Raw genomic sequence first — 27,769 nt, forward strand, 5'->3', positions numbered from 1 at the left:
ATTTTTAATATATGTTTTGAAAATTACATCAACAGGAAGCACCAACTTCCAAGATTTACAACACCAACCGAAGGAGGCACCAACCCCCTGGTTTACAGGCTCCAACCTGAATGAAGCTCCAACTCCTTGATTTACTAGCAACCACTGGAAGGAGGCTCCGACTCCCTCGTTTATTAGCTCCAACTGAGAGGATGCTCCGAAACCTTGCTTTTATCAGCTCCAACTGAAAGGATGCTCCAACACCCTGGACATGCACCAACCTACCCTAGCACACCCTGCGACCTTGAAGTGTTCTCAGGCTCCAACTTGAAGGAGACTTCACTCTTTGCCTTGCACCACCCAACCGCCCTGAAGATAGAAGATAAAAGAATAAGATAGATCAACTACCACTCACTGCTTCAATCACTATCCAACTACTGCACTCACTGCTTCACTTGATCGACTACTGCACTCACTGCTTCACTTGATCGACTACTGCACTCACTGCTTCAATCACTATCCAATCGCTATTGTCAATAGAACAAGCTGTCATTGCAATCAAGCTACAACCAGCAACTGCTGTTACTGCAAACAATGCAACCACTGTAACTACAAACGTTATCATTATCTTTCAAGATTTCATATGCATCCTCCTTAGTAGCTTGATCATGGAGCTCGTCTGGTTTCCAATTTGGCTAAAAAATGAGCTCAAATGCTCCCAAAAACCATTCAAAACAATTTATAAAATTAATCATTATACAAAATGCCCCTTTTAGGGTGCATTCGACACAATGGACAAATTCTGGCACTGATGCAACAAAATGCACACTGCTAGCTTGTTAACAGTATGAAAATTAGGAATATTAAAATAAAAATAAAATCCAACCTGTCAACTCGGGTTCACGCGGAGATTCAATACCATTTGCATTGTACCATATTGCGTGCAATGTTATATTTATTATTGATCTGTTGTCCGAACCTTTTATATCATGAACATGACTTCCATTGTCCACTGAGCTGCTTGACAGACTAACCCATGTCAACTCTCGACTCTCGGTGTTCCTACTTAGTTTGGCATGTCGTGCCAGCAATACATGTTGTCATTGGTCTAATGTTTTTCACTTACAGCGTTCCCACTCAATTCAGCATGTTGTGCCAACAATGCTTGATATATCAATTTGACTCAATGACATTTATATCAACCATCCGATGTGTCAACAGGAGCCACTCATCGTCCAATCTGAATGTTCTGTTTCCACCTACGTATTCCATCAGATCTACACTATATTATAACATTGCCTCATTTGAATGCTTGTCACCAGGCTTGCACTAAATTCTGTCAAAGGTTTAACTCTGCCTTTGCAACAATTCTGCCAACAGTATTGTGCCAATGATATGCCAGGTTGATCGTTGCAATCAAAATAGCTCAATGTCCATTCTATAGAACTGTTTTAAATAAAACAACAGTGATGAATTTGACCACGAGTGTGCAACGACAAACCGGAGACATCAATTTGATCTACAAAAACTGAATTATGATGCCCTCAAACCTTTAATTTTTTTGCTTCAGTACACATAGTATAGAAGAGTATAAGTCCTAGCTGTTTATATGGATTTAATGCACTTTCTTGGCAATCAAAATACCTTTAGGACTGAAGACTTGTTGATAGGAGCGCAGGTAAAGCCTTTAGATTATTCATATTTTCATCACCTTATACTTGATTCTATCCGTCTTACTTGGGATCTAAATATTTGACAATAGGTCTCAAAATGTTCCCCCCACCCCCACAGGAACTTTCACTTTATTGCACCAAATAACATCTCACTTGCAATGTTTAAAAACTTGTATCCTGAGAGATTTTAGTGGCACAAATATATGGATTCTTTAAAGAAGATAGGCATAAATACTCAGAGTGCCTATGCTAGGCTATGCCAGGGAAGACAAAGAGCATAGATACAAACTTGGACCATAATTACATTGCAGATTAACACATTGAAATTAATCCACCACGCTCTTGAAGACCTGTACTAGAACAACAAAAGAAACAACAAAGATGCCTTCTCCTTTGCTACTTCCCTTCTTATTTCAAAGATTTTTCAATCGAATACTTGATCCAAATGATTTAGCATGCCCACTATTTATAGCCCACGGCTAGGGCTAGGGTTGGGCCAACATCATGAAATAATCAAAAAATTATTTTAATTAGCATTGACACCTTTTCATCAACCCGACTTGTCCTAAAGCATGGGGACGAATTCAATATTATATGGGCATCATTACGACACTTTGGGGCTTCACCTTTGATCAGCCATATCTTTTTAACCATCGGGAGTTATGGGGTGTGCCGGAAACGCCATGATAAGGACAATCAGTTGACGATGGTCTAGTTAGCAAATTCATTGATCTTCCCGTTCATTTACCTCAAATGTGGGGCATTTTTTGACTTCTGCTTGGGTTGACATTACTAACAACCAAATTCCAATATTCACTTGCCCCTAAACCGATATGATCTTCCTTGAGCCCTATTGAGTCAACAAAAAGAAATGAAAAGGCATGTGCCATAATGTTAAAATGCGAAAGATTGGCAGGGATAAATGGAAGTGCATGGAAAAAAGCGTAGGCTACCGCCTTCATTAGCCTTCAGCCAGTTTCTGGCTAATGCATGAGCTATCTAAATGAAAGGAACATTGAATATTCCAACCTTGATGAGCAATGAAACACCTCATATTTAACGGGTTAGTTATGAATCATCAAAAGCTTATAACCCAAGCTCTGTCTACAAAGAGAGAAAAATCAATGAAGAAAAAGGCACCCAAGAGGGGTGGTAAAAATAGGCTAAGGAAAGGGGTAACGCAGGTCCAACGATTGCTCCCTCTTCACCAAAATATTCAAGTAAACATGAAATATAAAGTCCATAGAAAATTCTACCTTTTTGAAGAAATGCCCCTTTTGTGGAAAGAAATTTGAATGTTGGACAACCTTAAAAAATAAAAATTGGCCCTTGCCCATATTGTTAGAAAGTATTACTCTAATCAAATATCAAAATAACATTCAAATGCATGAATTTGTTTCACAAATTTAAAATTAAGAGGATTAACTGGTACAATATCAAAGGAGCAATTAAAAATTACATCTTGCGAATAATAATATCGAGAAATATTTTTTAGAGCCTAATAGAGAAAGATAATTCCTAACTATAAAATCGCAATCAGGAGTTGATTACAGAAATTGGGGAATTAAAATATGAGAGACAATGCAATCAATAGAGTTTGAGATTTCAGGAAATTTTTTCAGAAGAACTTGCTAGAAAAAGACACAAAAATTTCTTGTCTAAAAGATCATAGGTGAAAAGTACTTACACAAATCAAGAAGTCAAGGGATAAGAAGTAATGCGATAAAAAACATAGAACAAGAAAAACAAGACCTTGAGAAGAAATTCAACAACAATGTATTAGAGAAAGATGGAGAAAATTCTCATCTAAGGAGCCTTAATTAGAGGTTGCTTGAACACATCAAGAGATTAAAAGAGGAGAACCCAAAGAATCAAAATCTTAGGAGTAAACTTGACAAATCAAAAAACAAGGAAGAACATTTATGCCTAAGAAGCTAGAGAATGATAACAAGTGGTTATAGTGAATGTTAGAGCAACTTATCATGAAGGAAGCATTGATTAGTGAAGAAATATTGATTGATCCTAATTTTCAAGATGGAGTGGCCACTGTTGAGAAATCTAGGGCATCATGAATTAGGTGATTTCTCTTAATTAGTAACTGCTTGTGAGTGCGTTTTAGTTCATTAAATTAGGATCTGCTTGTTGCTTAAGTTATTAGTGTTCTTCTTCATCAAATAGCTACCAATGCATGAGCATAAATAGACAAGAGACAGAATGTAGGCTATGAGTCAAGGCCAAAAGCTCTCCTTCTTTGAGAGGAAAACCCGCACAAATTCTTCTTATAGAGATTCCAATTGACGAATAGCAAGACCAAGCCCCTTGACCTATTAGCCACGCCAAGACTAAGACACAAGTCCTCTTCCACCTCTTCAATTACTCTCTCTCGGTTTCTTCTACTTTGCATTATATGAGATCATTGTAGTCATTGATGTCACTATAATGATACAAACCTCTTCTTCAATAGTAGCACCGAATCCCGAAGCCATACCATAGTCACTAATCTCTAAGATAATACTGAGACCTTCAAACAATGACACTGAATTCTCCTTTGCTGTGAGATTGAATCACTGTGGTATAATATCGAACTCTCAGTCCTTTATGGTGTGGAACCTTGACTATTTCAGAGCACCGAACTGTGGTCTATATTCTCTTGTTCGAACTGTAGCACAAAGACCATTCATTTAGAGATCGAGTTTCTATTTCTGTAGTTAGCCATAAAAAGGATCCTCGTTCTCTCTTTTACACCTCACCGAGTCCCATCTGAACTTGCCACTGTAATTGACTGCCCGAAATTCAGAGTGTGATCCAAACTGTAATCCTTTATTAGGCCATCCGAAATCTGAACTTGTCTCTGTCATTGTCACCCGAAAAACTCAGAGAGAGATGTCTGAAAATCTCAGAGATATCCGAGTTTCTTCACTGTGGAAATGTGAAGACCCCAACCTTGTATATATATTTGTTGATCCATACAAATAAGCCTACTCGTGATCTCGAACCAATGTGTCTCCAAATAGGTGAACCGACATGAGTTGGTTACTTCATCTTGAAGCTGACATGAAGAGGAGAACTTATGCTTGTCGTCGGAGGGCTATTTGACAAACCTATTGACTCATATACATTCTTCATACATGACATTGACTCTATATGACTTTTATGACAAATCCTAAAGGCTCTCCATGGGAGCCATCTAAAATAAAATCCCTTGCTCATGAAACCCATGAAGCAAGCCTTACAATAATATTTTTATTTTCTTCTTCACGTCATTTACAAAAGTCACAATTACATATCATTATGAAGATCAAACCTAGTTACACTTTTCAACAGCCACAAGCCCATTTTTTTGCAAAATGTGCCCTACCACTTGTCAAATGTTTCGTTGTGCATTTTGTCGGAGTTTTTCAAAAAAATTGGGGCATGGTGAAACATTGTGCCATGCACCCTTTCTCCTCGGGGTGCGGGCATGTAACAATGAAAAAAAGAAATTGTGAGATGGGAGAGTGAAATTTATTTTAAGCTATTAGACATCAATGTAAGTGTAGTCAATGACATGACAATTTGTTTGGATGACTAAAACCTCTACTTTGTCTAACAAAGTTTGGAATCAACTATTGTAGTGAAGTGAACTCAACAGATAGGTTGGAAGAGGAATGGCCTATTGACTTCCATTTTGATGAAGTCGACAGTGGGTAGATTATTATGAACATAATATATAATTAATAATTAATAAATAATTAGCATATTGAAGAGACATGTCCTAACGTACATGACTATTCATGAAGGGGCACCTTGCCTAGTATGTAAGCAAGGCTCTCATTTATAACCACAACATATCAATTGTATGTTTAAACATTCTTATATAAATATATTGTATGATAATGGATATTTACATATTTTGGATACTTTGAATATTCATGATTATATGAACTTTTGTTCGTTACATTGGTATTAGAGCTAGTTTTCTTATCCAGACCTTTATCCACACTCTTATTAGAGCCATTCCAATCTGGCTTTTTGGCCATAAATTTATAGGGTTTTCTCTAATCTAGGTTTTTCACCACAATTGGCCCTTGGCCATTAACATTCCAAGCTATGTTAAAAAAAAATATTTTGCTAACTGAAATCTGTGTCATAATCAAATTTTCTATTCAATTACAATTTGCACTATCCAACCATACATCTATTAACAACGTTCACTTTGTATAGTGCAAGTGCAATCCACAATGCACCGTACAACTCATAAGCCGCGCAAACAATGTCAAAGTGAATATATCATACAATTTGCTAAATTTGACCGATGATTCCCCATACATCCACCACTGTGTTGTTTCCAACTGCGCCCAATTCATACTCAACGATTGCAGATTGAAGAAAAAATAATTTCAATTAAGAGGTATTGTCGTATCATCAAATTTCAAACTGTACAACCCAATACTATACAAATTGTTGTTGTCATTGTACATATTTCACAAATTTCACATTGAGACGCCAATCATTATTGAATCAAACAAGGGTTTCTTTAATAGCTGGATAGTAGTATCAGGATTTCAATGTACTATTTACAGTCGTCGTAATACTTACTCACAACAATTGTTGCCAAATCGCTGTACATATTTACTCTTCCTTTTGTTCGTACAAATCTGCGGTGTGATAGATCACTTTGGAAGGATCGGGGTGATATTATTTTGGGTTCAACATGGTGACATTTTCCTATAGGAAGAAAAAAATAACACTGCATTGATCCCAGACTTGGTAACACCAAAAGACATAAAAGATATTTCAAAAGTAGTTTTTCAAGAAAATTAAAAATAATGCAAAATATGTAAATAGAAGCTGACAAAACTATTGTAGACAAAGATGATGAAATTTCTTGCCTCAAGAACCACATTGAAAAATTACTTGCAGAAATTAAGAAGCTTAAGAAAGACAAGAAGTCATTGGAAAAACAAAGTACAACAATTTATCGAAAAGGAAGTATCAAAATCTTTAGATGTGCAAATTCAAGTTGAAGAAAAGGGAACAAACACTGATCCAAATAATATCACGATTCATAATGATTCCAAGCCAATTGAAGTGAAGACGTACTTGGAGGTTGCAGTTCAAACAATTGAAATTTGAAGTGAATATCCAATGATTAACAAAGCGACTTCCTTGAAGGAAATCATATACCACAAGTAGGATGACGTGGCTCTTCATGAGCCTCTTCTGCCTCTCTCTGCCTCTGTGCTGGCCTTCTCTTTGGCTCGAAATGATGATGTAGGACCTCTGTGTCACTTCTTCTCTACTGCCTTCTGCGTAGGAGCAACTCTGTCTCTCGGGACATCTGCTACTGCTGCAAATTTCTGATATCGCTGATGCCTTCAGTCTTCTTGTGATCTGCGATGCTCTGATACCATGTTGAAATTTCTAAGTCAGACACGTTAGAAAACCCTACTGCATTATCTGGTTTATTTCTCCTACTTGTTTATTCCATTAACAAGTTATTTATAAATATAAATACGGAAATAAACACAAATGTAGGCTTAACTCATACAAACCATCAATTGAAATACTGAAACAAACACACAAGGCACATCATTTTTTTTGGACAATCATCCCTGAAAAAACCCAATGCGGGAAAACCGGTGCAACAATTTTGAGGGTTTTATTATTATGCAGATTCTTGAGTACAACTAGGGTGTCGAAATGGCTCACCCAACAGAGATTATTACACTGCAGTAATACCTCTTCTCGGAGACAGATATTCAGCTTCTCAGCTCTAGTTTGCCCCACGAAAATCCCTCCGGCGCTTCCTCTGGGCCCTGCAATAGTCCTGCTAGCCTCAGCGCAGCTCCTGAAGCCTTTGCGTCAGCTCTCTGGCCCTCTGCGTCACCCACGAAGGCCCCTCAGCCTCTGCGTAGCTTCTGCTGCCTCCACGTAGCTTCTGCTGCCTCCGCGTAGCTCTAGCTGCCTCTGCGTAGCTCTAGTTGCCTTTGCGTCAGGTTCTTTAGTCACTGCGCTGACTTTCAGGCACTATCCCTTCCTCTCTGCTATGTATTCACTGCCCCTCGCTGCAACAAATCACTTGTTCGAATTCTCTCAACAAGCCTCATTCTAGAAAATCTAACTGACTGATCAATCTTGGTGTGTCTCCACCTGACCCTCAAGCCTTCTCTTATACTTTTCCTGTTGAGTCTTCAACGACCGAGATTAAGTCTCTAATCAACGACTAAGATTGGATTTGGCTTGATCCATGTCATATAGAACATTCTCACCTAGTTTTATATTAATACCCATCAATATTTTAATTTTCCTAAGTTTAGACTTAAGAACCCCATTAAAAGTATTAATTATTTTAATATTTATCCAACTGGGTGGAATTTCCCCAACAATTTCTGGGTCTTGGAGATACTATGTGCCTTAGCCTCTCCACCAATTTTCATGGCTAAAGCACATCCGATGCTATACCATAAATCAACATAATTGTCATCAGTTTCGACATCCTTCTCCGTCTTTGCTGGAGCCGCCTTTGAGTCGGAAGCTTCTCCCTTGCCTTTCTTCCTGGGGTATTGAGATGCATAATGTCCTAGCTCCTCATAGTTGAAGCATTTGACCTCGGAGATGTCTTTTTTCTTCCCCTTCTGAACCCCTTGATGTCCCGCAGATGCTAGAGCTGCATCATTCTCCTCTTTCTTGATTCGAACTCCCTTACCTCTACTCCCCACCTTAGTCAACCTCTTGATCTCTTCCTGTCGAAGAGCTACCCACATCTCCTCCCAACTGGGGAGAGTCGCTTTGCCCAAAATGCTTTGGACAAATGTCTCCCAGTCCTAGGAGACTACATTCAGAGCAGTACTGACCATAAACTCTGGATCCGGTGTAGACCCAACGAAAGTAAGCTGGTCACGAATTCCTTGCAACTTGAGAAAGAACGAATCTATCTCCTCTCCCTTCTGCATCTGATATGACCTCAGCTAATTCTCTAGTAACATCTTCTGCTGCACGGAAGAGCCTTGGTATAAGGTGGTCAATGTTTGCCACATCTCCCTTGCTGTATTTTTCTCAACAATATGTGGTATGACATGATCCTTGACCCCGTCTAGAATCATGCATTTCGCTTTCGTATTAGCCTCCTCATACTTTTCATTTGCATACAGGTCAACTAGGACAGCTACGGTTTTCAAGGCATAGTCTTTGATGCGATGTTTATCCAGGATTGCCAGGATCCTGGCCTTCTAGATGACAAATTGGAAGCCCTGTCCAATCTGTCCTGATCCCTCAATCTGTTTACTGCAATCTCTGCTCTTCTTCTCTAGACTCTCTCTGACTCCTGATTTCCCTCTTGGAAATCCTCTGGTCAACTGTTGAATCACTCCTCCCCAATCCTCCTTTGCCGCTGCAACCCGGATCTAGATTTCTGGGCTAGAAATCTGTCGAGGTAATGCTTCCCTCTACCTTGGTTCAGTCTCCTTAGACACTGTTCTGCACTCACAGAATCAGCGTCCCACCAGCTCCACAAATCAAAGTTTGCTAAGCTCCCTTAGCCTCGACAACTGAAGAATCTGAGCCCTTCTGGCTCTGCGCAATCACAATGAGAGCTGGATCAACTCCTCCTAGCCACTGTGTCAATCCTTCTTGGCTGAGAAAGATGACTTGGCACTGCGTAGGTCTGATCTGCCCTGCCTCTGCCTCTGCGCTGGCCTGGACATCTGACGTAGCTATTGCGTGCGCTCCTCCTAGCGACTGCGTCTTCCTCTCCTAGCTCAGAATGCTGACGCAGGCACTGCGCGAGCCTCTGCGTCACCTTCTGTGCACTGCGTCACTCTTCCTTCTCCGTCTCTAGCTCTGGAACAACGTTGTCTCTCAGGACAACTGCTTCTTTGTTGCAAACTCAGATTTCCTGGTTGGTGCCTTCAGTCTCCTATGATCTGCAATCGCTCTGCTACCATGTGAAAATTTCTGAATCTAACACATCAGAAACTTCTATTGCAATTTCTGGTTTACTATCTCCTACTTGTTCTTTACATTAACAAGTTATTTAATTACATAAACATCAAAGTAAACACAAATGCACCCTTCACTGATATACAGATTGTGCACTGAAGTAAATAGAAACAATAACACAAGGGACACCGTTATTTTTGGACAATCGTACCGAAAAAACCCAATGAGGGAAAAACTGTTAGAAAATCTAGGGCAAAGTAGTGATGTGATGATTTTCTGAGTCTTGATAACAATTTGTGAAGTCTTTTTACTTTTCTTAGTTAGCTTATACTTCTTCTTCTTATTAGTACATATGTGTTCTTCATTAAACTACTACCAGAAACAAAATAACAAGAACACAAAATTTGGCTCTTTGGCAGGGACAAACCCTCTCTACTCTTGAGAGGGAAACCCTTTGTAAGTTTTCTCTTATTGAATCTTCTTATTTGAACAACTGCCAAACCCTAGATCCTTGACAAGAATATCCTCCAAGCATAAGTCAAATCCTTCCTCTTTCTGCACATTCACTTCTGGCACACCTTCCGACACTTCTTCCAGCACTTTGTCTTCCAGTACTTTGTCCTCTAGGTTAGGAGACCCTAGAACATTAGGGCTCCTCTACTTGCTATAGGGAGGTCTTTCTTTGCTAACCTTGTGACATTTTGTAGACCTAGTTGCACATCCAAGTTAGGCTTCTTATGCTGCTGCTCTAATTTGCTGTCAAGTCCTTCCTGCACTTAGCACGTGTGACTGTTTCTAACCCTAGAAACAATCCTCTTCATCCTTGTTTTGTAAATTCTTCCTTTATTGGTTAGGTTGCCTTCAACGCTAGAGTATGATGCCTTTGTAGGCCTAGTTTTAGCCTCAACCAAGGGGGGATATGATACTGTAGTTTACTGCTGCCCTAGCTGCAGGAATAGTTTTAGATTTTCACACGTGTGGGAGGTTTGCTTCAAGCTCTTAGCTCCTTTTACCTTTGCTAGATAGACCCATTTCTTCGCTTGAATATGAGGCCTAATAGGCCTAAGTTACTAGCCCAAACAATGATGAATATAGATTTGATGAGCTGTTGCTATTATGACAGCAGAGAGGGCTCTTTTCCTCTCACGTGTGACTGTGATTTACCCTTGGAACAGTGCCTTGCACTTCGATCTTTCTTTCTCCTTCTTCGCTGCACTAGAGGCTCCTTGTACGACTTCTCTTGCTCGCTGATTTCAGAGGTGAGTGAGTGCGTTTTAGTGGAGTGGACAACCTCTATATATAGAGGACTGTCCCTCCTTTTAGGCCGACTTGTAGCTTTGAGGCTGACTTGATTGTTGCATCAAATTTCATCATTTATTCATTGTTTTGCCGCTTGTAGACTTCGATGTTACTAAGAGAGGATTTGACTTGCCTTGGAGGTGTTCCCATGACCTTGTATGACATCATACACTATGTAACATGCCCTTAAAGGGTATCTTCATAATTACATTTTGACTTTGACTCTCTAGAAGCACTTCAAAATGTGCTTAACCTATTTTCAATGAGCATGAAACTCATTGACAAATAATATAAAAATAATCTCTTTTTCTTGAACAAGTACAAATATCAAAATTACATATAAGAAGACCGAACCTAGTTACATCTTTTCCAACAAAAAAGGTGCAACATATATGAGGGTTTTATTATTAAGCAGATTTCTAAATACAACTAGGGTGCCAGAAATGGTTCACACTTCAGAGAATATCCTCGGCAGTAGTACTTCTATCCGGTGACAGATATTCCGACAAATCAGCAACCGGATGAACAATCCCACAGTGACTCCGGCTGTTCCTTGTGCTGGACAGCGAAAGCTGCTCCAAGAACTGCGTTCCTCGGCTCTACGCCAGCTGATCAGCTCCCAGTGTGCCCCACAGATCCTCCTAGTGTTGCCTCTTAAGCCCTCTTCGACTTCTGCGTCAGCCTCTACGGCCCTTTGAATCCTCTGCGCTGGCCTCCTTAGCCTCTGCGTCAATCTCCTAGGCTCTGCGCTGCCTCTTTCGGCACTTTGTTGCCTCTCTGATATGTATTCTTCAGCCTTGGATTGAAATCCCTTGCTGAACTGCCCCTCACTGCAACTGATCACTCACTCGATTTCCTCAGCAAACCCAGCCCCAGAAAATTGAATTCTTGATCTCTCTTGGTGTATTTCCAACTGACCTTCAAGCCTCCTCTTATACTTTTTCTGTTGATGATTCAATGATCGAGATTAAGTCCCTAATCAACGGCTAAGATTAGATCTGGCTTGATCCTGATCTCTTAGAACTTTCTCCCCCCTTTTATACTAATACACATTAATATTTTAATATTCCTAAGTTTAGAATTAGGAACCCATTAAAAATATTAATTATTTTAATATCTCTTCATCCGGGTGGAATTTCTCCAAATGATTTTTGTGTCTTCGAGATCTCATGTACCTTAGCCTCTCCACCAAATTTCATGGCTAGAGCACATTCGATGCTACCAAAAATCAACAATGTTTGGAATGAAATGCTTCTTTGGACTATCAATATGAAAAAATAAGCTTAATATAGGGCATGTTATACAAAAATGTAGGTTGCCAAACAACTGCCTCTAGCTAGTCTAAATGGTAGGCTGGTCACAGGGGTTAAGGATAATCGTTCAAAACCAGAAACGATTTCTTCAAGCTCGGGTGGAACTTCTTCTCGGGTTTCCTTTGGAGTATCAGTGATCAACCTCCAAATTTAGTTATTCTACTAAACTAGCAGAACTTTTAAATTTACCCGATATATGGCAAACCTTCAGATTTTCCACGTTAAATCTCCACCGTCGATCTCATTTCTCAATCCAACGGTTATCGCTTCACCCGCTCGCCAAGTAGCTTGCCGATCTCCACCGTTGATCAATCCCGCTTGATCCAACGCCCTCCGCGTAATCTCGCGTGGAATCTTGCACGATGTATATCAAGCCGAGAGCATGTGAGAAAAGTGGTTTTCTCGTGCTACGTGTCAGCGGTTAAGGCTAATCGCGTGAATTTTCAAAATACCACTTACCACCTTGAGACCGTGCGAGATACAACTTACACCTATGAAGACCGCTTTTCTATTTGTAGAAATTTCTGTTTTCCCACCCCGGTTTTCAGTTTCACCTTATTTCTCCCATGTAGTTAAATGCCCATTTCCATAACCATACATTTAACAGACTGAAAAAAATAAATATGGCTGAAAACACAAATTCTGGAAATTTTTCAGAACGCTGGAAATTGCAGAAATGAAAATCAGCAATTAAAAAACAGCCATTAAAACACATTAAAACACTGATATTTTTGGTCAACTTGACCCTGGAAAGACCCCCTACAACTCTTGGGGAAAACCAGTTTGAGAGCTCTTCTTTATTTCTGAAAATTGCCTTTTTACAGTGAGAATTATTCAGCAAAAAATCAGCAAGCAAATTTACAACTTATCTCCTTTCCCGTGCCTCACAGCAATCTGGAAATTACAGCAAACAGGACAACAATAAATGCTGTACGGCATCCGTTTTGTGTGCAGAAAAATCAGCAAACTGCTCCTCGATTTTTGTGCAAAAATCTGCCTTTCACTATGTGCTGAATCAGCTGTACAAATCTGCTCAACTGCTGCCTTGGAATGTGTGCCAAGCTGCTGTCTCCTTCTCCTCTCTGCTCAGAAATCTCTCTTGCTCTCTTGCTCTCCTTCTCCCAATCTGCTCATGAAAGAATGAATGACCTTTTCCTCCGTTTCCTCCTTTAATATAACTCCAAGTGACTTTTGGGTGATCCAAGTGACTTTTGGGTGATCTCTAAATCCAATGGCTGAAATAGATTTAGATCAATGGTTGAGATTAAATGCTCATTTAAATCTCACTTTCTATTTTTTAATTCACCCCACTTTAATAAAGACCCATTTAGTCATTTATTTCCAAAGTCACTTTTCCTTTCTAATTTTTCATTGACTTTATAAAAGTCACTTTAAAATTAGACTTAATAACTTTATCACTTAAAGTCACTTTTAAATTAGATTTAACTTTATAAAATTATAAAGTCACTTTAGGAGAAAAATTAAATTCTTTTGGACACTTTTCCCTAGGCCAAAGATCAAAGCCTAAGGGAACCACCTGTCCTCCGGTACCAAATTTCAACACTCCCTCTTATCGAGGAAGGTGTTCCTCACCACACCCATCTTGTCTCTGAAGTAGACATGCTTGCCCCGTGGTAAGGCTTTGGTAAGGATATCTGCAACCTGCTCATCAGTGGAAATATACTCAAGCTTCACAGCTCCCTTCTGAACATAGTCTCTGATGAAATGATATCTGATCCCGATATGCTTTGACCTGTCATGAAATACTGGATTCTCCGTGAGTTTAATGCAACTCTGATTATCACAGTAAATCACTGAAGGTCTCAACGGCTGACCAAATAAGCCAAACAACATCTTGCGAAGCCAGATAGCCTCACAACTAGCTAGACTGGCTGCCATATACTCTGCTTCCGCTGAACTCAGTGCTACTGACTGCTGCTTCCGGCTGAACCATGACACTACTGCTGAACCCAACCCAAAACAACACCCTGAAGTGCTCTTCCTATCAGAAGCACAACCTGCCCAATCAGAATCAGTGTATCCTGCCAATCTCACTCCATCTCCCTGCCTGTAGTCCAGACCATAATCCACTGTCCCCTGCAAGTACCGCAAAATGTGTTTTGCAGCCACCCAGTGAACCTTCCTAGGCTCACACATAAACTGACTCATCGTGTTGACTGCAAAACAGATATCTGGTTTAGTGTTGACCAAATACATCAAGGAACCAATCAGCTGCCTGTACAATGTGGGATCCACCAACTCGGAATCCGAAGCATGAAGCTTCTTCCAGTTGGTGATCATCGGTGTCGACATGGGTCTACAATCCTCCATGTGGAATCTGCTAAGGATGTCCACAATATACTTCCCCTGCCCCAGGAAGAAATGCCCCTCCTCCTGCCACACCTCCAAACCCAAAAAGTAATGCATCAAGCCGATGTCCTTCGTCTCAAACTCCGCCGCAAGATCTCTCTTGCAGTGCTCTATGAGTCTCTCTGCACCTGTAATGATCAAGTCATCCACATACAGCACCAGAATGAGAGGCTCCTCACCAATCACAATAAAGTAAAGGTTCGGATCTGCCTCACTCTTTGTGAAACCCATCCCCTGCAAGTATGCATCTATCCTGGAGTACCAAGCTCTGGGAGCTTGTTTCAGGCCATAAAGGGCCTTCTTCAATCTGCACACATGGGACTCCTTCCCATGCACCTCAAAGCCCTGTGGCTGCTCAATGTACACCTCCTCCTGTATGAAGCCATTGAGAAATGCGGTCTTCACATCCATCTGGTGGATCTTCCAACCCATCTCTGCTGCTATCGATATAATGGAGCGGATCGAAGTATATCGAGCCACGGGAGCGAAGGTCTCCTCATAATCAACTCCCTCTACCTGGGAGAACCCTCTAGCCACAAACCTCGCTTTGAATTTCTCAATGCTGCCATCTGCAGCATGCTTTACCTTGTAAAGCCATCTGGAAGTAACCACGGATTTGCCCTCAGGCCTCGGCACCACCTCCCAAACATCATTCTTCATGATAGAAGAATACTCCTCCTGCATGGCCTCTCTCCAGACCTGCGGCTAGCTGCCTCCTCATAGCTAGAAGGCTCAGAGTCATGGATGCTGGTAACCATCGCCATATAGCTACAAAACCTCTCAGGTGGTCTACTCTCTCTGACCGGCCTCTTCGGCTCAGCAACAGATGTGGCATCTCTCAAGGTGTCCTGAAGCCACTTGGGCTTCCTCTTCCCTGAGCGCACTTCTCCCATCGGAGAATGAAACTCCTCCTCATCATCATCAGTAGCCTGAACTCCTGACTGTCTGTCTGCTGTCCTCCTGCCTGCACCTGAACCTGTAGAAGCTGAGGTACCGTGTGAACTGTCCATCAGTGGACTCCCTAGTGAACTACTCTGTGAACTGCTCTGCATGCTGCCCGGAGCACCACCCCTCTGGCTCGATGAGCCACTGCTCACTGACGGACCTGACATCCTCATAAATGTACCTCCTGATCCTTCTGATCCCTGCCCACTGGATCCCTGCGACTGACTCAACTGCTGCTGAGGGTCTGGCTGATCCATATACTCTAACTCCCGTGACCTCCTAAAGGCCCTGTCCTCCTCGAACTTCACATCCCGTCTGACAACAACTCTCCTCTGTGCAGGAATGTAAATCCGAAAGGCCTTTGAGGTCTCACTGTAGCCCACAAAGATACCCTTCTCTGCGGTGGGCTCTAGTTTGGTCCTCTCCTCCTTGGGTATATAGGAGTATGTAATGCATCCAAAGATATGAAGATGACCAAGATCAGGTTTCTTCCCAGAGAAAGCCTCCTCTGGAGTCATGTGCCCTAAGGCACGATGCGGACTCCTGTTCTGCAAGTAAACAGCTGTGTTGCAGGCCTCTGCCCACAAGAACAATGGCAACCCCTGATCATGTAACATGGCTTTGGCAGCCCCTATGATGGATCTGTTCTTCCTCTCCGCAACCCCGTTCTGCTGGGGGTTGTAAGGAACAGTGAACTCCCTCCTAATGCCTGCCTCCGCACAATAGTCAACAAACACTTTAAGGGTGTACTCTCCTCCATTGTCCGACCTCAAGGACTTGATCTTTCGACCTGTCTGAGTCTCCACAAGAGCTCTGAACTCCTGAAATCGCTTGAAGACCTCACTCTTGGTCTTCAAAAAATAAATCCAGGTCCTCCTGGAGTGATCATCAATGAATAAGACATAGTACTCATATCCACTCAAGGAAACATGAGACATCCGACTGCTCACATCGAAATGAATCAAATCAAGTATCCCAGTCGCTCTGCTGTCACTGCTGGGAAAAGGGGATTTGGCAAACTTGCCCATCGCACAACCTCTGCAAGTATCAAAGTGATCAGTACTGAAATCTGGCACACCTGTAGTGATCTCCTGCAATGTCCTCAAGGCTCCATGATACATATGCCCCATCCTGCGGTGCCAAATCTCAAACAGCTCAGAACTGCTAGCTCTGCTGTCGGTACTACTGCTCAATGCCAAAAGGGGCTGGAATGCAAACTTGTACACCTTTGCATGGCGTACACCTATCACTCTAGCTGAATCAGTTGGAGCGCCCCTGGGATACATCAACACCTGTCCTCCCCTGAACAGTACCTCATATCCTCTGTCTTCCAAAGCTGAGACGGATATGAGGTTCTTCCTCATCCCTGGCACATAAAGAACCTCTGACACCTTCAAGGGAGGTTTGGACTCCCTCTGAAATGTCACTGTCCCCACCCCGACTGCTCTAACAACTCTGTCATCACCGAGTACTACCTCAATATCAGTACCACTCTCTGAAAGCTCTGAGAAGTACTCACGGACTCCTGTCATGTGACGTGAAGCCCCACTGTCCACATACCAGATACCTGTAGATGCTCCGCTAATCGAGGGAAAAGCATGCTCCCTCTGAACCTGTGTGGCAGGTGATCCTGCACTAGAGGACTCACATGTAGTGAACGCAAACTCTCGGTCAAAACGACCAGCAAAGTCCTCAATCTCTGCTGAAGCTGCCACGTCCTGGTTCTTCCCCTTCTTCTTCTTCTCCGGACACACAACTGCATAGTGTCCCATCTTTTGACAATTCCAACACTTCACCTTGGAATAGTCCTTCTGTGTGTTCCCCTGTTTACCTTTACCTTTGCCTTTGCCCCCACCACTGCTTGTGGAAGCCTGCTTCTTCCCTTTGCCTTTCTTGCCTCCTGCCACCAGTGCTACATCCTCATCCTGCTCAACTGGCTTGGCTGCCCCAAGCTGACCTTTCCTGATCTCTGTCTGAATACAATCATCCCAAAACCTCTCCCATGTGGGAAGGGTCTCACGTGCACAAACCCCATCAGCAAAGTTCAACCATGAACGAGGGAGGCCATTCACTGCAATACGCACCAACTCAGTGGATGGAATGGCCTCTCCAATCACTGCCAACTCATCTCTCACATTGGTAATCTTTGTGAGATATCCAGCTGCACTATCATTCCCCATCTTAATGTTCTTCAGCTTCTCCTTCAGGACCATCTTCCGGTTCTCATTGGTACTCTGGTAGAGATTGGACAATGCTGTCCACATCTCATGGGCATTGCTCTTTCCTCTCACATGAGGAATGCAATGGTCTTTGATTCCGTCTAGAATCAGCCTCTTACCCTTATTGTTCTTCTTTTTATACTCAGCCAACTGAGTAACATCAGTGGGCACAACAACAGGTTTCTGTGCGGTATGCACCATGATATCCCAGACTTCTGCCTCCTCAAAGATACTCTGCATTCTCTCCTTCCAAACGCTGTAATTTATATGCCCATCCAGCTTATCCTCCACCCTCAATCCCAATGACATCCTGCTGTCCTAAAACTGAAAAATAGCACTGCTGTAGTAAAGATAAAACTGCTGTTTATGAAAAAATCAGCTTGCTGGAATTTTCTGAGTGAAAAATCAGCAACTGTAATTTTTCCTTTTGCTGTCCCAAATTGCCCTTCAGCATTCAAGCTCTGATACCATGTAGAAATTTCTGTTTTCCCACCCCGGTTTTCAGTTTCACCTTATTTCTCCCATGTAGTTAAATGCCCATTCCCATAACCATACATTTAACAGACTGAAAAAAATAAATATGGCTGAAAACACAAATTCTGGAAATTTTTCAGAATGCTGGAAATTGCAGAAATAAAAATCAGCAATTAAAAAACAGCCATTAAAACACTTTAAAACACTGATATTTTTGGTCAACTTGACCCTGGAAAAACCCCCTACAACTCTTGGGGAAAACCAGTTTGAGAGCTCTTCTTTATTTCTGAAAATTGCCTTTTTACAGTGAGAATTATTCAGCAAAAAATCAGCAAGCAAATTTACAACTTATCTCCTTTCCCGTGCCTCACAGCAATCTGGAAATTACAGCAAACAGGACAGCAATAAATGCTGTACGACATCCGTTTTGTGTGCAGAAAAATCAGCAAACTGCTCCTCGATTTTTGTGCAAAAATCTGCCTTTCACTATGTGCTGAATCAGCTGTACAAATCTGCTCAACTGCTGCCTTGGAATGTGTGCCAAGCTGCTGTCTCCTTCTCCTCTCTGCTCAGAAATCTCTCTTGCTCTCCTTCTCCCAATCTGCTCATGAAAGAATGAATGACCTTTTCCTCCTTTTCCTCCTTTAAAGGGTGATCCAAGTGACTTTTGGGTGATCTCTAAATCCAATGGCTGAAATAGATTTAGATCAATGGTTGAGATTAAATGCTCATTTAAATCTCACTTTCTATTTTTTAATTCACCCCACTTTAATAAAGACCCACTTAGTCATTTATTTCCAAAGTCACTTTTCCTTTCTAATTTTTCATTGACTTTATAAAAATCACTTTAAAATTAGACTTAATAACTTTATCACTTAAAGTCACTTTTAAATTAGATTTAACTTTATAAAATTATAAAGTCACTTTAGGAGAAAAATTAAATTCTTTTGGACACTTTTCCCTAGGCCAAAGATCAAAGCCTAAGGGAACCACCTGTCCTCCGGTACCAAATTTCAACACTATTCTGACTAATGCATGCAGTTGTTGGCACGTGATGACCATTACATGTGTTGGATTTGTCGATCGGACGATTCAGATCTTTTTTTGGGTTTCTCGCATATTTATAAGGTTTCCCTCATTTTGCCAAGGTTTTAGCGCTTCCGCCAAGTTTAGTTCTTATCTATCGAATTCAGAATATTGCTAACTAAACTCTGTGATTTCGAATACATTTAGGTTGTTTCAATACACAGTGAATGAGGATTTAGATGCAATAACACAAGATTATACAAAATTCTAGTTCTAGAGGTTCAAATTGGAAATCGACAAAACTCAGAAATATTTCGAAGGAAATTAAAACCTCCGGGATTGACCATTCATGCATAGAATACACAGAGATACAGAGAGATTCCAAATTTTACAATCCAATTCTCCATAGCCAAATCCCATTACACTAATTCAAAACTTACATAATACCTGTACATACAATAACCAAATCCTAAATCAATGGATCGAATCTGCCTAATCCTAGATAACATCTAATTTGCATGATATTCTCCTCGAGAATCTCAACTAAGCATAACTACTTGAATTTATTACAAGATAATTGAAATCCCTGAATTCTAGCTCAAATCCTATCTAGAAAGCTTTGTAAAGTGACAGCTAAAGGATCCCACTCCTTTGCTTGTAAACTTTTTTTTGTATTTTTGGAATAAAATTCGAAGCCTTTTGTCTTCAAGCCTCATGCTTCTGCATCACTAAAGCTGGGTGAACTTATTTTGTATTTTCCAAGTTTAGTTTGTTGTTTAGTAATTTTCTTTATGGAGGAAGATAATTATGAACTCAATGGATATATGGCAAAATCTGGCTGGATGTGGAACCTTAGGCAAGTTCTATACAAGACTTGTCAACTAAACGGTGTTGACATCAATCCTTTTGCATTGGTTTATTTTTTTGTTGAACCAGTTATTGTGTAATTTGTCTGAAATGACATACATGCAGGTACTTCATATCTTGATATCATTAAAGATGGGTTTCAATGTAAATGAGTTTAGATTTCCCTTCCAAACTGGAGGGAGTGAACCTTCTTTTTGTAACTTAAAACTTCTGTGAAGTTGTTGATTGAAGTGAGTTCCTTAAGTGAAAACGTGCAGTGAATCTCTATATTGAGTCTAAATAATTCTGCTTTTATAGTTTTTTAATACAATATCTGTACGAAAGCTCATGCTTAAATAATTTTTTTCCAGGCCAGAGCTCTTCTCTATTCTTGTGCAGCAGCTTCAGTCAGCTGATATCCTTACCACACACAGGGTGTACATGGTTCTCAATCGAACATTGAAAGAGTTATCAACCAAACGTCTCACTGCAGATCAACGTAACTTTGCAGAGGTTTTTAGTATTTACACTACTACCTTACTGTGTGTTTATTCAATTTACACTATTTCGTTTTTCATATTACTAGCCAGAAGTTTCTCTCTGTATACTTGTTTTATATTTCTGTTTATCAATTCTTAAAATAGTTCTGGATACATATTTTAAGCAGAAAAACACCACCTTTCTTCTTTAAAACTGCAATGCAACATTTTAATAGCATTAAGGAATACAGATTAAACTTTGTTCAAGATTGTAAGATGCCTTTTTTGATTACAGATCATATCATGTATCTTATAATAGATACCTGTTCAATGTTCTTTAAACTCATCTGATATTGGTCTGATACATCTGCTATATCTTGTTACATAATATCAAGTTTCAAATGCCATCACGAGGCAGAGTCAATTGCACCTTGTCATTCAGAATTTTACACCACTCTTCAGCATACTAATTGGTCATTCACTCAGGAAAGAAGTTTCTATGATGTATGTAACAATAATGGTTAATTAAGGGGAAACGTTTATTTGGTATCTCTGGAATGTGAAGGAGTTAAATTTTGACATTGAAAGAGGGACTGAAGATTAGTTGTTTCAACATGTTAATACCTTCAAGATTTGGACACAAAGATAAGTCAAATCGCACACAAGTACAAGCCCTACTGGAGCTTTGTTAAAATTGGCAACTAGGGCCAAACTCCACCTTCACAGCTCATATGATGGAGATGATATTTTTATTGGATTCCTCTATCCGAGAGGTGCAAGATTGATCTAAAGATCATCTCATTCTGACAAGCAGAAATGGAATTATGAATTTATTTCTTCTATGGACAAATTGTCAAGGTCGGCTCTAGTCAAATGTAGGGTCAAGAAGCCCAATAGATGTGTCTCTTCACCCTCATCGTTGTGTATAAATAAGAGAGGCCTTTTCCTCATTTGGACACACCATCAACACATCTTTCTCTCTCTCTTCTTCTCGTTGGTTCATACAACAAACAGGAGCATCTCTCTTCTTCATGTGTTGACTTGGGTTGAATGGAATTACAGGCAGAAAATCACAGATCTGTTTTGGGCCAATTGCAGGGACGTTGACCAGCATTGACTGAGGGTCAAACCTCCTCCTTTGACTGCGTTTTTCAGGAAGAAAGTCCGATCTCTGGACGCCACATCTCATGGCACAGAAATCGAGGAAATTGCAGCAGTTTGACCTGCGTTGACCACAACATTGACGTGCGTTGACCGAGTTTGACCAAATATTTCAGGACTGTTTTGGACTGCTTGTCTGTCTTTGGAGGCTAAGTTGACTAGGCTTGACCGAGCTCATTTGGAGGATTTTTTCTGCTGGTTTGACCAGCGTTGACTTTCTGGTTAGGGATCCTATTGACCGCTGTTTGACTGGACTGTTTTAACAGTGATTGAGCAAGTAAATTTTGTATGATGTACTCTCTCTCTCTGCTTATCTTTTGAAGAATATTAAGAAGATTTGATCAAACGGGAAATGGGGTTTTTCCCTGGCATCCGCCAAATGTTGTGTCCTCTTGTCTTGGCTTGTCTTCTGCTTATTGTTTATGTTTATTTGCATTTACTATCAATGTTAATGTGATTGCTAATCTGGAAATTGATATTGGGGTAATAAGAAAAAATGAAGTAAATTGCACTAAAGCATAGAACGTACCATTGTTATCTAAAATTAACATGGTATCAGAGCGGAGGTGAAGACAAAGCCCAAACAAGAGTGAGAAAAACAATCATTGAGATTTGTTGGACAAGGACAAGATTCAAGGGCCGCCTCATCTTACTCGAATCTTATGAAAAACTCAATGATAAGTCTGATTATCATGCATGGAAGATGTCTCTTGACTTGACTTCGGAAGAGCATGATGCTATGAACTATGTGCAGGGAAAGATTGCTGAACCTCCTTCAAATGCATCGGCTGCTGCTAAGACAAAGTACAAGAAAGGTGAGGTTAAAGCCAAGAAGATCATCAGGAATTCTATTCACAAGCATTTAGTTGCTTACTTCTCCGATCTGAGCACATCTAAGGAGATGTATGACAAGTTGGTTAGCATGTTTAAAGCTAGCAATGCAAACCAAGTCCTCTTTCTCAAGAACAAGTTGAAGGACATAAAGAAGGGAAGAGGAGAAGATATCCAATCCTACTTCATGAGGATTACTGGAATAAAAAATGCTCTATTATCTATTAGAGAAGTTATATCTGACAGGGAGCTCACTCTCATTGCCCTTGGAGGTCTCCCTCGTGAATGGGATGTATTCAATACTACTATCCTCAACAATGACCATACTTCATGGGAAGTACCTCTCATCTGGTCAATGAGTTGGGAAATGAGGATAGGGACCATAGCACTACCGATGGACTCATCGTGTATTTCCATACCCCCTATGCTAGGATGTTTGTATTGATCTGAGATCAATTGAGACTGAATTCAGGTCTGTGGAGAGTGGCAAGGTCTTGTGACTCACTCTCGATCATTTGGACATCATCTCAACACATATAATCATCATCTCTCTCCTCTCTTGATTGCTTCGTACAACTCAAAGACAACCTCTCTCTTCTTTTCACGTGTCGCAGGAGGTCGGATTTCTAGACTGTTTTGGAGGCCAAAATTTTCAGGGAATAGGGCAACATTGAGTAGCATTGGCTTGGATTGTTTGACCATGCTTTGACTTCAATTTGGAGGGCATAATTCTGATTTCTGAAGGCCGCATTGATTGGCATGATTTTCAAGGTGTTTGGGACAGTTTGACCGAGTTGACTTTAGTGTTAACTTTCTGATTTGACTATATAATTTTAACATGTCTTTCTCTCTCCTTTGACTGGTTTGACCAATCTGTTCTGGGCTGACTTTGACGCTCTTGGAATGCCGAATTCTTCTGCTGTTGACCAAGCCGCTTGGAGGACATTTTGGAGCTGCTTTGACCATCGTTGAATTTCTGGTTAGGGTTGCTGATTTGACAGGATTGTTTTTGGGCAAGTTAATTTGATATTTGTACTCTCTCTCTTTGTTGAACTATTGAAGAATAATAAGAATATTTGATCAAAGGGTTTCCCCACATTGGGGTTTGTCCCTGGCATCTGCCATATCTTGTGTCCTCTTGTTTCGGCTTGTCTTTTGCACTTGTTTTTATGTTCTATCTACATTTACTGTTAGTGTGTTTAAGTTAATGTGATTGCTACTGGATATAATTGGAAATTGTCATTTGGCTACTAAAGGAACATTGAAGTAAATTGTGCTTAAGCATAGAACATACCATTGTTATCTAAAACTAACAATATGTTACACTCCTCTCTTAAACACTCATTAAAAGCATGGCATATTCCTCTATGCACTCATTAAAGCATGTCATAAATGATTCCTCTTGTGCACTCTTTAATGCATATGCTACACTCTCTCCTTTATGGCATAATTTACTAAGGCATGCCTTGATCTCCTTTTTGGCACAAGTAATTAAGGCATGTGTTGATCTCTTTTATGGCATAAGTTACTAAGGCATGCGTTTCTCTCCTTAATGGCATGAGTTACACTCCCCTAAATGACATATGTTACTCTTTCTCAAGGCATGCAATTGCTTGTCCTTTATGACAAGAATTCGTTGTTCTTCCTATATATGTACCTCATATATGTTACTCTTTCTCAAGGCATGCAATTGCTTGTCCTTTATAACAAGAATTCGTTGTTCTTCCTATATATGTACCTCATATAATCTCATCTCTTCTCTACTTGTGCATTGTGAAAGGACGATTCGAAATTGAGAGAGAGAGTTGGAGAGACTTGAAGAAGATTGCGAGAAAGAGAGACTTGGAGAGTAAGAGCGGAACTTGAAGGTTGATTCAATGTTTGCATCAACTGCTGCTATCAGTGATATTCATACAACTTGTTCAGATTTGGGTGAACTTACTCATTCTCTCGATCTCTCATTGTACTTTGTATCTCTATTGAATGATTGATATCTAATAGAAGAAGAAGTTTGTTGGGTTTTCTCCTTGTGGGTTTTGCCCTGGACATTGGACCTAAATTCGCTGTGTCTCATTTTGTTCTTGGTTGTCTTCCTTTCTCCATTTGGTTTATGTTTTATCTACAATTGCTTAACTTATATGACATCATAAAGAAGCTTTGTAATAAGTGATTGTTACAGCATAAAACATTAGAATTTCAACATGGTATTAAAGCCTTGGTGAAGACAAGCCCAAGAAGATAAGAGTTGTCACTCTTCTATTTTCTACTGATATATGTCTTGTCTCTCCTACTATTTTTTGCTAAAATATTACTTGTTGCTTCTCCTATTTTTTGCTAAAATATCACTTGTTGTTTCTTCTATTTACTGTTGAAATATCACTTGTTGTTGAATCTGTTTGATTAGATCAAGATGTCTTCTTACTTCAAGAATGAAGAGACGTTGAATGATGCTTCGAATTTTTGGTCCACAGAAAACAAGAATGGATATTACTCTTGAGGAACACGATGTACTAGAATATGTTGAATGTGAGGTAGTAGAACCACCAGAAAATTCGAATTCTACTATCGAGGCTAGATACAAGAAAAGAGAAATCAAGGCTAAAAAAATTATCCTTGATTCTCTTGGAGACCATCTCATCACTTATGTCTCCAGCTTGAAGAAATATAAGGAAATGTATGACAAACTGATTGAAATGTATCAAGTAAACAACTTGTGTTAAATTCTTGCTTTGAAGAATCAACTCAAGGACATTAAGATGAACAGAGGAGAGACCATTCATCCATACTTCATGAGGATATCAACAATCAAGGATTAGCTATCAATTGCTCGTGAAATTGTATCTTATAAAGAGCTGGTGTTGATTACGCTTGGAGGTCTTTCTCCTACTTGAGAGACTTTTATTACTAACATCATCAACAATGATAAGTGGCCCACATTTGATGAGCTCTTGGGAAAGTGCAATTAAGAAAAGGGCAGAATGATTTTTAGAGGAAGAATTCTTAAGCATGAAGAGGGGGAACCTTCTGCCTTTGCTGCCCAAGATAAGAAACATATAGGAAAAAAGATCATCACTTTTAAGGCAAACCTGCTCCCTGGTCCAATAATAAATAGACATGATGGTAATTTTGCAGATAGTAATTAAGGTGTTGCATGTGTTTAATAGTTGTGGTTTTGGTACTTGTTGATGCATGTTAAAGTAAATAGTAGTTTTATTTTTGTTTATGCATGTGTAAGAAAATGTTATGAAATAATAGTTGATAGAAATTGTGTTATGAAATAATAGTTGATAGAAATTGAATACTGAAGATAGGGGGATTTTGATTCTCTCACATTATATTTGATGAGAAATGTCATGGGTTTACTAACAATAGTGATTGCAGGAAAGAATCATGACTTTTGCAAAGGATGGAATAATAGTTTTTTGAACTAACCTCTTTTGCAATGATCATTGATGAATTATAGCATTGCAGACAATGAAGTCAATATGTATAATTATTATTACTTGCCTTCGCTTTGGGATCATGATTTGAAGATCTTTATAAAATCAATGGAAAACCTATTCATGCATTGATTCATATGATAGTAAGCATCGATGTGAACCATGGTACCGAAGGTTCTCTCATCTTCACTATAAAGCATTTCCTCATGTGAAAAAGATGGTTTTTGAAATGATTGAGATAAGAGTGGATCATGATGGTGTTTACCAAGGGTGTGTAAGTGGAAAGCATGTAGAGGGACCCTTCCCTTCAAGCAAAAGGAGAACCAGTCATTTCAAACATTTGGCATGTTCAAAGACTTTAAGACTCTTGAAGAAGTCTTCATTGGTGAAAAGATCGAGGTTGGACACTTGAGGATCTTTGGATGCTCTGTCTACTTAAATGTGCCAAAGGAAAAGAGGACCAAGCTAGAAGCTTTAGGTAAGAAAGATACATTTGTTGGTTATTGTGAAAATTCTAAAGCTTACAGAATATACGTAGCGAAAGGCAAGAGACACTCCTCCCCCGGCTAATGTTGAAAGTCAAGATGATGCCTTTGATACACAAGAAGATCCTGAGCTTGAGCCTGATCTTGCTGATAAACTGATGGATCCCTTGGATCCTCCTGCTAGAAAGAGACCATTATGGCCTCGTGACACTGTATATGATGCTAATTGACATGCTGCCTCGAGAGGAACCTTAAGAGAAAGCAAGGAACTGTGAAAATTCCTACACTCTGAAGTAACCCCTACTGCAACAAATCTGAATCTACTTCACCTACTTGATTTTTAAATTACATTCATCAAGTTATTCTTCTGAATACTGAAGCAAATTACTTTTGCAGCCTACACTAATTAAATATTTGATCTCATGAAACAGAAAACAGAGCAAAGAACAAGATACATAGGACACACTTATTTTTGGACACAATAGTCCTCGGAAAAACCAAATGCAGGAAAACCAGTGCAACAGTTCTGAGGGTTTATTATTACGCAGGAGAAATATCTGAATACAAATCTAGGATGCTCATCTACCAATCCTTTACAAAGAAAATACTGGTGGAAAATCTGAGTGAGTTTTACCTCACTTCACCTGACAAAATTCCGGCTGATCCGGCACAAGACTGGCTAACCCCGACTATTTCTGCGTCACCTCTTCTGTCCTCCGCGTAAGCTTTCCCTACTGTTCCGGCAGTTCCCAACAGTTCCGGCTTCTGCCCTCTGAGCCAGCTTTCCTGGCTTTTCCTACTGTTTCGGCAATTCCTGACAATTCCGGATGCTCCCGATAGTTTCGGCTTCCACCCTCTGCGTCAGCTTTCTCGGCTGTTCCGATAGTTCCCGACTTCTGCGTGACATGAAACTTTTTTGCTCTGCTGGCTCTCTCCGCTTTTGTCTGTATTCTCTGGAAAGTCCTTCTCCCGGATTTTCATTGCCCCTCTACTGCAGAATGATCACTTAATTCGAAATCCTTAGCAAACCCTGCCCTAGGAATCGAATTCTTGATCAATTCTCTCTCTCAGTGTGTGTTTCCAAATGAACCCCAAGCCTCCATTTTATACTTTCCCTGTTGAGTCTTCAACAACCGAGATTAAGTCTCTAATCAACAGCTAAGATTAAAACATGACTTGATCCGCCTTCTAGATCATTCTCACCCATATTTGATTAATACCCATTAGTATTTTAATTTCCCTAAGTTTAGACTTAGGAACCCCGGTTGAATTTCACTAAACAGTTTATGGGTTCTTTAGAATTCACATG

General features: G+C 40.1%; 1 protein-coding gene across 4 annotated transcripts in view; it reads left to right on the plus strand.

The window, feature by feature from the left end:
• LOC149186580 (ARM repeat superfamily protein) overlaps nt 1-27,769 on the plus strand; it is a 482,448-nt gene that overhangs the window by 59,367 nt on the left and 395,312 nt on the right. For all 4 annotated transcript variants that reach the window (XM_089411041.1, XM_089411042.1, XM_089411043.1 and 1 more), the window contains one exon: nt 20,436-20,577. In XM_089411041.1, the coding sequence (XP_089267167.1) occupies nt 20,436-20,577 (142 nt within the window). The remainder of the gene's footprint in view (nt 1-20,435; nt 20,578-27,769) is intronic.

Source organism: Pinus tabuliformis, chromosome 3_1 (assembly GCF_031772625.1).
Source record: "Pinus tabuliformis cultivar Carrire ecotype Pingquan chromosome 3_1, CPIR1, whole genome shotgun sequence".
Lineage (NCBI taxonomy): Eukaryota > Viridiplantae > Streptophyta > Pinopsida > Pinales > Pinaceae > Pinus > Pinus tabuliformis.